Here is a 14,747-nt window from a genome sequence, read left to right as displayed (position 1 = left end):
GAAACTCAACTGAGTGAGCCCCTCAGGCACCCTGACAAACTCGTTTTCAATCTCGGTCTCTCCTGAAGACCTCATACACTTCCTCTTTCAGATAATAAGAACTAGAGCCCAGGATATCTCCCTACTTTTTGTTAAGAAGTTCAAATGACCTACAACCTGAACCTTCCTTCTACGTTTCTGATCTCTTTTTGGACATTACTTTTAACTGTTCTTTTCTACATGTTCCAAGTTTCAAATTTTTTGGAATAGCTAATTATAATTAAGTATCAGAACATGTTCTTTGTTTTTTTAAAGTACACTCTACACCCAACATGGAGCATAAACTCACGTCTCGAAGATCAAAAGTCTCATGCTCTAGTGACTGAGCCAGACAGGCACCCCCAGAATTTTAAATATAAAGTTATCTCCCTCCCTCTTTCTCTCTCATGTACGCACAATGAAATAATTTCTTCCAATTTGTCAGTCTAAGCAGAATTTCAAAAGCAAAAACAAATTAACATGAAAAATTAAAACCTAACCTTATCCATGTTGAATAAGGCCTGATACTGAGGAATAACAGCATTACATGGTTCGGTTAGTATCGTACGTGAGTTTTTCTTACCTAGGCTATCCAAAGAACCACCACAGGCAACCATCCCATCAGCAGCATTATTTTTTTACTGCTACTAAACTACTACTTACACTAGTGGGTACAAAGCCAAGGAGACTTAAAGCAAGCAATGTAGCACAGCTGATCTATGATATATTCATTTAGGTAGAATATTATGTTATATAAAAGAAATCATTTGTGGTTACCAATTATGTAAAACACAAAAACATGGAAAATACTGGTGTGTTTTGGGCTGCTTGACACTATGTTGACATTACATTTTATTGTAATCAATCAACAAATAGTTACTAGGCATGTACCTTGCAGATATGAAGAAGTGCTCCATCCTAATAACCCTTCAGAAAAACTTACCTTTTCATTTTTCCTCCTGCTGATGATTCTGTCTAAGCCATTGAAAGCACCAGATGCAACAAACAGGATGTTTGTTGTATCAACTTGTACTGTTTCTCCACGTAACTTGCGGGAATTCTTTTCTGGAACATTAACTATCGTGCCTTCTAGTAGTTTTAATAACCCCTAAATAAAGAATAAATGATTTATAACATCATTGTGTAAGTGTATTATTTATTGTACTTTAGATAATGAGATTCAAAGGGGAAAATAATGTGGTTATGGTCAATGAGCATAATTAAAGAAAACTGCCACATTGCTACAACTAACATGAAAATCAAATGCACTATCACACTAACAATTCGTAAATTTATTTGGAATAGTTACAGACTCCTGATGCACTCAGGAAATAGTCAACTTAAAAAGCTGCTTTTGATGGTAAAGATAGAATTCTGACCTAAATACAGGATTATGACTCTGTAAGATGGTAGGCAACCATGGTAGGAACATTGAAAATTTGAAAATAGTTGATTTGTCTTTCATAGAAATTAAAATTCTTTTCTACTCCTACTATTAAACTTTGAGACTACCTATATTTTGGGAGGCTTTTATAAAAAAATTATCTAGCACATTTTATAAGTGTGACCTTTTTGTCTTGGTCAAAATAAAAATGAAAGCAATTTTCCTTACCCTACAGTTTATGTCATAATTAGTTACCAATAAAAAGTCAAGTTGCAAATAGATCATTAAGACTTCACTTATGACTCTCCCATGAAATGAAACACTATTTTATCTATTTTATCCTATTGTCAAGTGAAAAGAATAAGATACATGTACATACTTCATTTATGTCTAATTAGAACCAGAACTTTCAAGAGTCATCTAGAAATGTTTAACTGGGCCTCTAAAGAATAAAACCAACAAAAATCAAATGTCATTTTTTCTATTCTTTAAAATAATTTTAATTTCCTAAGAAAGGTAATTTGGTACTTAAAATCACCAATAGCTTTCTGAACTACTTTAAAATGGTATGTGGAGTTTGGGGTGGAAGAAATAAACAAAACAGAATCTAATTGAATGCGAAACCAAACGTACAATATTTGGGAGGTTGATGTATTCCCTTCCTTTTAGTGGGCTTGAACAAAATATTCAACTGCTTACTTGCTGAACGCCTTCTCCACCTACATCCCGTAACTGATGAATGCCTGGCACACTGCCAATCTTATCTACTTCATCCAGAAAGACAATTCCTATAATTTAAGGAGGATTCTATTTATAATATGAAAATGATATACACAAGATAACCTCAGTTTTAAAAGACTAAGTAGCTAGAGAGCAAATATATACAAAGCTTAATTTTATAAAAATACACTGCCTGATCTCCCATTCATCATTGTGTAAATGTTTTAGAATTTATTTCATAGAGCATCACTAGGGTATGATAACAATTCTGACATTAGTTATCTACCCCACTAATGTTTTCAGGTTCTTTATTCTAGGAAGCTGAGATAAAGGTATAGTCTTGAAGCAGGAGGTATATACAGTGCTGGTACTAGCAAAACTTTTTACTCTTTCCCACCTATATTCTTGTCTTAAAGGAATTTGGACAAGAACTTGTCAAGCTCTTCATGTAAATAAGGACAGATGATAGATGGGGAAAGGAGAAATGCAGCATCTAGGACATCCTGTAGGTCAACAAGCTAATCTGTTTCTAGATTCATCCTATACTCTCTTGCCCTTGTCCTCCTAACCCACCCCAGGATCAGGAGTCTAGAGGGAAGTCAGAACAGGAAAAATAATGATAGCATTAAGGATCTAATGGAATAATAATCTGGCCTGTTTTCACCCTAGTACCCATCTTATGACAATAGGGCAAAAGCAAACTTTGTGGCCCTTAGTATGCTAGAAAATGTTTAACATAGCTACCTTTATACAATTACAAAGTTTTATTCCTCAACTCAAAACAAGAATTATAGGATCTCTTAATGCTTTCCCAATAGTCTACATCTGGGGATAGACAAACTATACTGAAAACATACCTTGCTGTGCTTTTTCTACATTATAATTGGCATCTTGGAGCAGTTTGGCAATCACAGATTCAATGTCTTCGCCTACATATCCAGCTTGAGTCAAAGTTGTACAGTCACAGATAGCAAAAGGAACATCAAGGCATTTAGCTAGAGTTTGTGCCAGCAGAGTTTTACCTACAAACAGAAATAGCAACTAAAAGTTTACGAAAAATATGTTGATATACAATTTCTCTACAAAAATGTAAAATGTATTAAATCTAAATAGTATATAATAAAAAATTACTTATACATCTTTTCTCTACTATTGTTCAGATTTAATGGTATGTTATTTTTATTACTCCTATTAAGATGTTAGGGATTGGGCTAAAGGGCATTGCCAATTCCTCAAATTCAGCCTGAAGTCTATGCACAGATACTGATAATGTATCCAAAGGACTGGCCCTTAGATTTCTTCCCAAGAGCCAGAATCCCCCAATCATAAGACACAGCTTACAGAATCATTTATATTCTTTTTTTTTTTTTTTTTTTAATGTTTATTTATTTTTGAGAAGAGAGAGACAGAGCACGAGCGGGGGAGGGGCAGAGAGAAAGGGAGACACAGAATCTGAAACAGGCTCCAGGCTCTGAGCTGTCAGCCCAGAGCCCGACTCGGGGCTCGAACTCACAGACCGTGAGATCATGACCTGAGCCGAAGTCGGCCGCCGAACCGACTGAGCCACCCAGGTGCCCCTCTTTTTTTTTTTTTAAATGAGTAATTTTTTCAGGAAGTTATTTACCTGACCCAGTTGGTCCAAGCAGCAAAATATTACTCTTTTCAAGTTTTATGTCATCATGGGAAGAATCCAATACTTCACCTCCTCGTTTTTCCTGAGGTATTTGTTGATTTACCTGTTGCTGCATTGATGCTCCTAGAGCATTACCATGTGGACTAATTCCAGCAATCTGAAGCAATTCTGAAAGAATGACAAAGAAATTCTTAGAGCTTCATTTGATCTTACTTGAAAAAATACCCAATAAAACCCTAAATCTAAGACCAATCACATATTTAGAAAAACAAATATTCTGATATTCTGTCTTACCTCAAAAGGAAGAAAACCTCAAATTATCTAGTCACAAATGTAAAACATATGATTATTCAGGGAACCTTAAGTAAAATAAATGGATTCTTTTTACCCTCCGTATTTATGTAAATCCCTTTAACTTAAGGGAAGGCAGTGTAAAGGAAGGAGAACAGTGCTGACAATCACAAAGCTTTAGCTTTGGTCTTTCCATTGTGTCTAAAAAGATCTGTGATCCTGGGCTAGTCATATAAACTTTGTGTTTCTGTTTCCTAACCTAGAAAATGGCAATAATACCTGCCTTATCAATTTCAAACACATGGTTGGAAGGTATAAGAATAAAATGCAATTCATTTGGAGGCACTTTAAAAGACAAATATATATAGATTTTTTCATTACAAATGAAGGACTGTAGAAAAAGCAAGACACATTGAACACAGTGAACACAGTAAGACAACCAAGACTAAAACAGAGAAATAGGGAACCTGGGTTCCAGTCCTTTTCTATCACTGTGTGGCTGTAGGACCATGGCAAATCACTTAACTTTACTGGGCCTGCTTCCTTACCTATTAAATAAAATTATCAAGATACATGACTTCTATAGTCTCTTTCACATTTAAAAAATGATTCTGTGAGTCTACCAGAGGAACCAAATACAGTAAGACTCACTATCCCTGGTTCTATCTGAATTTTGATTTTATAGGATCTTGAATGGATCTTTCCAGTCCCTTTATTAGACACACAATGCTTAACTAAATGGGAATGGTATTGCTGGTGAACTATCAGTTTATCAATTGGGTGCCTAAAAACAGAACAACTTTGTTCTTACTCTCTCGGCTGAAGGAAAGAATTCCAATAGTCTTTTCAGTTATCCAGATTTGTAAATATCCATACTGCTCCTCATCATCAGCATTTGAGGAATCTGTGCTCATACCCTACTTGTTTATATTTTCTGGATTTGTTTTTAGGTTGTTTCTAATAAATGGATTAAGAATATCAGTACTTTCCAATGCATTACTGTTTTAATCAAACCAATATATAGATGTTCAGTCAACATAACTATTATTATGGTCCTATTCCATCTGGCTGGCACTTTCAAATTATCTTAGGGTCACACTTAAAGTAAATGGTTATCCTGGGGCACCTGGGTGGCTCAGTTGGTTAAGCGTCCACCTTCAGCTCAGGTCATAATCTCATGGTTTGTGAGTTTGAGCCCCACATTGGGCTCTCTGCTGTCAGCACAGACAGCTTCAGATCCTTGGTCTCCCTCTCTCTCTCTCTCTGTCCCTCCCCCACTCACACTCTCCCTCTCTCAAAAATAAATAAACATTAAAAAAAAAAAGTAAATGCTTATTCTAATCATCAAAAATAGGCATTCAAGGTGCGCCTGAGTGGCTCAGTCAGTTACGCATCTGAGTCTTGATTTCAGCTCAGGTCACGATCTCATGGTTCGTGAATTCAAGCCCCATACCCGACTCTGCACTAACAGCATAGAGCCGGCTTGGGATTCTGTCTACTTCTCTCTCCGCCCTTCCCTCGCGTGTTCTCTATATCTTCCTCAAAATAAATAAAGATAAAGTTTAAAAAAATAGGCTTTCAATAAACATTTTAAATTGTGCTACATTTGATAGTTATTAGCGAATAATTCACAATGCTATGCCTCATTATAATCCATATCAGGAAAAAAAATGCTGTCTCTTAACATGAGTTTAGTTAGTTAGCTAGTTGTCCCCAGTAAAAGAAAATTTCTTTTTTTATTTCAGCAAAATCTAGTTAGGAATTGTCACAATATAGGAAGAGGCTTTGCCTCGAGTGTAGGTTGGCCCAATGGGGTAAAAATTATTGAGGTGAACAAAAATTTGAACAGAAGTGCAAGAAGCATATTAACTACAGTAGAGTCACAGAGTAAATGTGTTTAAGTTTTTTAAAAAATTATTTATTTTGAGAGAGACAGTGGGAGCGGGAGAGGGGCAGAGAGAGAGGGAGAGAGAGAATCCCAAGCAGACTCTGTGCGGTCAGTGCACAGAGCCCGACATGGGGCTTTCGAAACTGCGAAATCATGACCTGAGCTGAAATCAAGCCACCCAGGCACTTCAGGATAAATGTATTTAACTTACACATGATTTAAGTTAAATTTAAAAGAGAGGAATAATTTAAATAGTACATGATGTTTGTCATTCCATTTCATGAAATTATGCTCCAGAGTAAACTTGAAATAACTCTCCTTTCATTTAGTTTGTTTTTCTGCATCTCTCTCAATGCATGAAGCAGCTCTCTACAATCAGTGAGCAGACTAGTGTATGGTTAGTTGCATGGAGTTCATTAGCCATATGGCCCTGGGCAAATTCCTTAAAATTTCCGTAGTTCACTTTTCTTATCTATAAAATGGAGGTGAAAATAATAGTTTCTGTCTCATGTGTTAGGAAGATTAAATCAGTTAAAATATGTAAAACACTTAGAACTGTACCTGGCAGACTTTTAGAAATGTTATAAAAGAATTTGCTATCAGTATTCCTATTTTCCTAGTGTTTAAGTTACTTGTATAACATAGCCCTTAATGCAAGCCAACTGTTTCATCTGGTGCTCAACTTAAGAAAGACATTATGTTCCAATGATGGAGACAAAATCTATCAGTCTTATTGAGAGTAGTATATCTGACATGTGATTTCCAAAAGAAACTTTAAAGAATATTTTGATTATGTGTCATTTTAGATCTAATGTCCTAACTTTAGAACCTATAACCCCACATATAACAAGTGGAAACTATAATGAAAATAAATTTAAGTTTTCAAAATATTACTTTCCAAGTCAATCTGTCATTATAATTATGAATTGCTTTTACCTAGGTTCTTAGATAGTGTTACTTGTTAACATTTAAATTTCATTAAATCACTACAATATATTTCTTTCAAAATATTCATTATAGACTTTCCTTTACTAATTTAATTCATACTAGCTTCACTAGCTATCTGTCCAAATTTATGAATATAGCACTGACAGCATATTTGATTATATTTTTGGTTTAGAAAATAAAAATTATACATGGACTTAAAGTTTATTATTTAGATCTTACATTCTTATATATAATCTAATTCTACTGCATTGTATTTAATCTTACCATGCATGATATACTTATTATTTCCATACAATTTAAGAATAACTAGAAATAGTACAATTTTATTACATGCACTAGATCTCATGCCAGAATTGGTAAACTAGTTATATTCTCATGGCTCATCCAGTATATACAGTATACTTCAAACAGTAGATACATAATATAGCTTGGTTCAAAGGCAAATATAAAAGTACCAAACTTATAGGTAAAATGTGTTCATAGTGGCTTATCTGTTTTATTTTGTTATTTTAATTACTGAAACAAAATGCAACGTGAATTTTTAAAATATTTTATTTACTTAAGCAATCACTCCATCCAATATGGGGCTCGAACTCATGACCCCGAGACCAAGAGTCGCATGCTCCTCCAACTGAGCCAGCTAGGTGCCTCTTTTTTTGTGAGCCTTTACCATCTGTGAAGCACTACATATCCACATCCAAAAAAATACGTGCAAGACAACAGAATGGCCACTATCCTTAGAATATCAGGTCCTTCCACACCCTCCATCAGACTATCTGATGCTTAAAGAGACAATCCAGGGCTGGAAACACTGAGTTGGGGCTTAGTCATAATTTGCAAGAGTATACCAAGTTTCATAAACACCAAAAATAAAAAGTGTGGTTTCTGGCAAAGGGAATCTGGAAGATAATCTGTCTCCCCCAAAATTTCTGTCACACATAAGCAGGCCAACTCTGCTTGTATGGGGGGGAAAAAGATACAAAATAGCAAGCTACAGATTTTAAAAAACACAACTCCTGTTAATATGCATATAGGTATATATTTATAGAGAAGAACTATATATAATATTTTTTATTTCTCTAACATTATACTTTAAGAAATATCACAACAGAAAAGATAAAAATTGAATATGTGAAGTAACCCAACATATATAAAGTACACATACTAGCTATGAGAAACTGTTCCAAAGTTATATATACCATGTATGATAAGCATGTTTAGATAATATACAATATCTTTCTTGGTAATACACAAGCTAATATATATCTACCATCACTACTGCTGACATCCTTCACTGAGATAAATCTCAAAAGGAAGAATGATTACAGAGGAGGACCTGAGGAGAGGTCACTTACTTGTAAATCTGTACTCATCTTCCCGTCTTCTTATTTCTAATTCTAAGAAAGAGGATAAAATGACAACATGAAAATGTATATTTGTTTAGTTTGGAGGAACAAATGAGGGATATCTCCCTTCTTGCCCTCTTCTAAATATATATAAAGAATGTGTTCATTAATGCTTTGTAGCTTTTCACATTATGAAAAAATCTATATGTTACATCCTGTCTATATTAAAAACATTAAAAACCCAAACATGTTAACGATGGCTGTCCAGTTGCTAATATATCCACATTTGTCAAGTACTGACTTGGTATTTAAGAAAACAGAAGCAATAATTTAAATTTTCAACAAAAGTTTAAACTGCTCATATCATAAATACCATATAACCATTTGTTTTCCCTATACTTTGAACACCTTAACTACTGATTTGCTGACTGAGAGAACCAGAAAAAATCGTTTTGTGTCATGACTAGATAATGCTATTTGGACTTTATAAAAATGAAGGCTCCGGGTCTTCCATTAGTTATGACTTATACTTTCTAAAAATAAAGTAACTGATACTACCACATAACTATTTACAGTAAATTCAACAAGTGGACAAGTTGTCTTCAATGAGCCAGTAAGTTATATATTTAATAGCTACCAAAAGTAATCAAAGGGTATTATATAGTTTTTTAAATATAAGTATTTAGTTGAACTCCCTCAAACTGTAAAATGATGACTAAAAGAATGTAAAACGGTATATTATAGGCCTAAATAAGAAATCAGGGCTCCCTGGCCAATTAAAAACAAAAAAACTTAAAAAATTTGCATTTTACTCTATTCATAGTTTTTTAAATAATATCATCCTATTAATATAACACACATTATTGTCTACAGTAAATTTAAATTATATAGTATATCAGTAGTATTAGAATCTATCATTAATAGGCATTATACAAATTTGCCCTTAATCTTACATACACTCTGTAGCTGGGGTCTAAACAGGAAAGAATGCTGGATATGTTGTGTGACAGTTATCATCTATCTTCATACATCTCTGACTGAGGCACATGATCTGGTAATAGGGAACCAATTGTGGTGAAGTCTATAATTCAAAGATTATGTCTCCATCTCTACTCCAGTTACTTTCAAACATTTTTCACTGAGACCCTTGATAAGAAATACATTTCACTCTGTGACTCAGAACCCATGCACATATAACTGAAAACAAAGTTTTATGAAATACTAAAAGAATTTTAGGACAAAAGCAAGGAGTTGCAAATAAAGATTACGTCTAAGTATGTACACTCTATTTTAGTCAGTTATCAAAACACTAACCTCTAGGTGTTAATGATGTCTGCTTCTCAACCTCTGCTTGCTGTCTCAGATTAGCTGGGATATTGTTATATATTCTCTTATAATGATTGTACACAGCAACTGAAAGCACCTTCTTAGCAAATGATTGGCCAACAACATACTTGTCGAGGTAGTTATAAATCTGAAAAATGATTGGTTATGAATAATTTACTATGAGCTATCATAAAAAAAACACATACACACATTAAGAAGTTATACAGTGAGCATATTTGCTCACAGTTTTAAATTTGAACAAAGACCCATCAAAAACAAAATGCCAAGGGTATGATACTTATGTAGCAATGATTCAGAAGCCCCAAACCTATGTGGACAAAAACACAAATCATTTGTTCTTTAGCTTAACAAAGTATCACTGTACTCATATAATGCTCTGCTGGTTTCTGTTCTATATATAATGTCATTAATCCTAATTTTTAAAAGTTGATTATTAAAGTCACTTGGAATACCTACATATGCCACCAGGAGTTTAAAAATATCATCAGTAATGTAAATCATTAAAATAAATCCTTTATTATTATTATTATTATTACTATATTCATTTATTTATTTTGAAAGAGTGTGTGTGTGTGTGTGTGTGTGTGTGTGAGAGAGAGAGAGAGAGAGAGAGAGAGAGAGAGAGAGAGAGCGAGCGAGCGAGCAGGGGAAGGGCAGAGAGGGAGGGAGACAGAGAATCCCAAACAGGCTCCGCACTGTCAGCGCAGAGCCTGAGGTGGAGCTCAATTCCATGAACCCATGAGATCATGACCTGAGCTGAAATCAAAAGCCAGGTGCTTAACCAACTGAGCCACTCAGGTGCCCCAAAATAAATCCTTTCTATACCTCCCTCAATCACATGAATGATATTCTTCAGAAAGATAACATATTATAAATCTACTCTTTTAAAAACTAGGCATTATATAATCAAAGCCATTACCAGCAGCTATATGTTTGAATATTCACAAATATTTAGGTTTTTTCTCAGACATTAACTTTAAAGCTACTCATTTATCTACATGGCAATCTAAAAAACCTTATTCTTAGAAACTAAAGCTCTGTTTGAGACTTGGATATTGCTAACAGCATGGAACCTAGGGTAAATTCCTTCAGCTTTACTAGTAAACAGAAATTAACTGTTAGGGTGCCTGGCTGGCTCAGCTGAGCGTCCAACTTCAGCTCAGGTCATGATCTCGCGTTAGTAAGTTCGAGCCCCGCATCAGGCTCTCTGCTGTCAGCATGGAGCCCACTTCAGATCCTCTCTCCCTCCCCTGCTTGCTCTTTCTCTCAAAAAATAAACTTAAAAAAAAAAAAATTAACTGTTAATATTCACTAACTCCTGAAAATAGTTAAATTACCTATTTTCTATAACTTTAACTCTAATATCTAAAGTCTAGACAACCTAATGGAGTATACAAAGGTTAATAGCTATATTTACCATTACAATATATTTACATGATAAATTCTTTAGTTGTTGACCATATGCTTTTTATTATGTTTTTTTAAAATCTTCTTGATTTCTGGGGCTCCTGGGTGGTTCAGTCAGTTAAGCATCTGACTCTTGGTTTCAGCTCAGGTCATGATCTTGTTGTTCAAGAGTTCAAGCCCCGTGCACTGTTAGTGCAGAGCCTGCTTAGGATTCTCTATCCCTCTATATCTGCCCCTCCCTGGCTCTGTTTCTCTCTCTCTCAAAACAAATAAACTTAAAAAAATATTGATTCCTCACAAATTATATCTATGAATTATTAAATCTGCCACAGCACAATGGAAATAAATGGACTGGTGTCTTAACAGCATATGAAAGCTACACTGAAGCAGGGGATGAGAAATAATCTAAGTGTGCAAACATTTGAGACATGCAGAACAGAGGGCACATAGCCCCAGGGCAGGGCTCCCTGTTCTCAGAAAGAACAGACCAAGTACCCAATGTACCTGGTAATACATTCTGCCATGTTTCATATGGCCAGATCACAGTCTGTCTGAGACTCCTGGAAGGAGCCCACACCACAAAAGCCACACTGCTATCTAGGACAGCCCTGATACACTAGTTGTGAGAAAATTTTGCTTCCATTGTTAACACTGAGGCTGTTTTACCAGACAATAGACTAATTTATGGGGAGAAATTGCAGCCTGGTGTTAATAAGGGGCCCCAACTAAGAAAAAGAAATCCATAGCTGCTCAATTTTATTGATATTATTTTTTTATTTTTCTAAGTAGGCTTCATGCCCAGTGCAGAGCCCAATGCAGAGCTTGAACTCATGACCCTGAGATCAAGATTTGAGCTGAGATCTAGAGTGGGACGCTTAACCAACTGAGCCATCCAGACACCCCTGGGTATCATTTTAGATTAATTTAGTATGAACACCATTTTAACAATCATCCAACTCTATTTCATTGCTACTGAATGCAGTAATCATAACATGGGAAAATAGCATTGGGACTCCATACCTAAATTCCAAGTACCAAATATCAATAAGAATTTAGCCACATATAGTCTATATTAAGAACTTAATACTTGTTTAGGTACTAGCATTAAGATCCAATGTCAACTGGGAGAGGGAGCAATGAAATGTTTTCAAGACAAAGTGCTTATAGGACTGAGCTAAGACCTATACCTTCTTGGGGGGAGGAGGTGGTTTCTGTTGGAAAGCCAATTTTACAGCTTCTGCTGCTGATTCAGGTTCTTTAATTATGCTTTTCTTGGAGTCTGCTTCAGATAGCACAACAAAAAAATGATGACATTTTTCACACTTCACAAAGCGGGTGGATGCTGTAAAAGGAAAGGTCAGCAGAGAAAAATAAATAATTCAAATAGCATTTAACATTAAAAACTCACTGTAAATGAAAACTACACACTTGACAAAAAGTAGGTTTGTAGTTCCTTCACTAGACACAACAAACAACCTAGCTTACATCTAAGATAGATGATACAGATAAATGAATTCATTAAACCACATTTTGTTCATTTCCACTAGGTTCTTTCATTTTGTGATATACTTCATTAAGAGAAAAGATTGGCTGACATTCTTTCAACTTCCCATTCATTAAATTTAATTTTAAAAACAACCACTATAAAAATATTAATCACTTATTTTATTGAAATACTTGAATGAAAAACTGTGAAAAAAAAGTAAAGCACAAATAAATTATTCTATTTTTTCAACATTTCCTTATGAAAAACTTCAAATATACACAGAAGTTAAAAGAGAGAAATCAGGAGTGCCTGGGTGGTTCAGTCAGTTAAGCATCCAACTTTGGCTCAGGTCATGATCTCGCAGTTTGTGAGTTCGAGCCCCAAGTCGGGCTCTGTGCTGACAGCTCAGAGCCTGGAACCCGCTTTGGATTCTGTCTCCCTCCCTCTCTCTGCCCACCCCCTTGTGCTCTCTCTCTCATAAATAAATGTTTTAAAAAAAATAATAAAAGAAATCAATTCCAATCCCCCAGAAAAAGGGAAAAAAAAAGTATATTCTTTAGGTTCCTTTCAAACCTATGAACATTTTTATTTTTTTTTTAATTTTTTTTAACGTTTATTTTTGAGACAGAGAGAGACAGAGCATGAACGGGGGAGGGGCAGAGAGAGAGGGAGACACAGAATCGGAAGCAGGCTCCAGGCTCTGAGCCATCAGCCCAGAGCCCGATGTGGGGCTCGAACTCGCGGACCGCGAGATCGTGACCTGAGCTGAAGTCGGATGCTTAACCGACTGAGCCACCCAGGCGCCCCTTATGAGCATTTTTAAAACCATGATTTGGTAAACATAAAATTGTTTCATGCCTTCCTAATTTTTATCTTTAACAACTCCACTAGTTCTTATTTCTTTAGCCTAAAAACCACTAAGGAACTAACAAAATAACATTCTCATTCATATTGACTTATAGATAATCATACAGCTTTTGAAAACAATAAAATAACAATTAAAAATGAGGGTAAAAAAGGTGTCTCAATTCCAGTGCATCAGCTATAGAATAACCTATGTTAAACCAAAGTGGATTTTTTTTCTCTCCTTTTAAAACACAGCTGTAGGATATATGTATATGGACATAAACTCTTAACCTTCTCTAAGCCTACCCCTACTAATGGTAAAGGTACCTTGGAAAGCAGCACAGAAGAGACTCTCACACAGATTACTAACAGATACAGAACAAAAGATACACAGGAATTAGTTATAGGTTGGTAGGTCTGGGTAATACATTTTTGTATTAACCTTTGTGTAATCTAACTAGAAAAACTGCAAAGAAGAATATTTAAATCTATGAGAATCTCTTATGGGAATAGTGTAACTACCTATTCATAGATTACAAGAAAAACTGTACTGGTAAGCACACCTAAATCTCACAAAATAATCTATATTAAAAAAACCCCAGACAATTCCATATTTCAAAAATAAATCTAATTATTAATTCAATCTAATGCTTATTTGTCTATTCTTAGACACAAGGCCAATCAAAAATACATCTGGATAAACTCTAGCAGCAAATTTTAAACTAGAAAAGAGATCATCCATGTTTTCTTTGTATTAATCACCTATAAATGCTTACCTCAAGAAAAAGACCAAACTATTCCAAGTACCTTTGGTTTACACAAGCCCCAATACATTATCACCATTCCCCACCATTGGGAAAGATAGTCAATGGCCTTTACTCTAAAATGAAGCCTCATCTTACAATTGTTACTGATGGTAAACAGGGCAAGGATTAAAGGGCAGAGAATCCTCTGATCTAGTTCAGGCTGTTTGACAGGAAAATCTGGCCTGAGAACATAAGAACAAAATATTTCTCTAAAGAAATTAGGTCAAAGGGAAAGAGACTAAACACCAACAAATCTCATTCCTCTTTGCTTACCACAGATGAGTTATTTACATTCTATTTGAATATCACAATACCAATTTGACGATGGAACATGTTCAATGTATACCCAGGTTAATTTTATTTATCAAAATGCTGTCTCAGAAAAAAAAAATAATACAAGCACTGCAATGCTTATTTTTTACTCATACAGACAAGTGGCAAAATCTAATTTTGTTGAATTGTCAGGGAATAAACTTTCCTTTAAATGATTACAAGTAATACTATATTCTTTTACATACAGAATACTAATCCCAGTAAACATGCTTGTATTATATGCCAACAATAGATTACCTCAGTAAAAACTCTCTCATATTTGTTGAAATGAAAGTTCTTCATGATTTCGAACAT

General features: G+C 34.8%; 1 protein-coding gene across 2 annotated transcripts in view; it reads right to left on the bottom strand.

Annotated features, from left to right (window-relative positions):
- CLPX (caseinolytic mitochondrial matrix peptidase chaperone subunit X) overlaps nucleotides 1–14,747 on the bottom strand; it is a 40,394-nt gene that overhangs the window by 8,952 nt on the left and 16,695 nt on the right. For both annotated transcript variants that reach the window (XM_060618258.3, XM_060618256.3), the window contains exons 4-10: nucleotides 12,170–12,324; nucleotides 9,543–9,702; nucleotides 8,238–8,279; nucleotides 3,747–3,923; nucleotides 2,980–3,144; nucleotides 2,102–2,190; nucleotides 962–1,126 (exon numbers count right to left, since the gene is read on the bottom strand). In XM_060618258.3, the coding sequence (XP_060474241.1) occupies nucleotides 962–1,126; nucleotides 2,102–2,190; nucleotides 2,980–3,144; nucleotides 3,747–3,923; nucleotides 8,238–8,279; nucleotides 9,543–9,702; nucleotides 12,170–12,324 (953 nt within the window). The remainder of the gene's footprint in view (nucleotides 1–961; nucleotides 1,127–2,101; nucleotides 2,191–2,979; nucleotides 3,145–3,746; nucleotides 3,924–8,237; nucleotides 8,280–9,542; nucleotides 9,703–12,169; nucleotides 12,325–14,747) is intronic.

Source organism: Panthera onca, chromosome B3, assembly GCF_046562875.1.
Source record: "Panthera onca isolate mPanOnc1 chromosome B3, mPanOnc1 haplotype 2, whole genome shotgun sequence".
Lineage (NCBI taxonomy): Eukaryota > Metazoa > Chordata > Mammalia > Carnivora > Felidae > Panthera > Panthera onca.
This window is presented reverse-complemented; position numbering and strand designations above follow the sequence as displayed.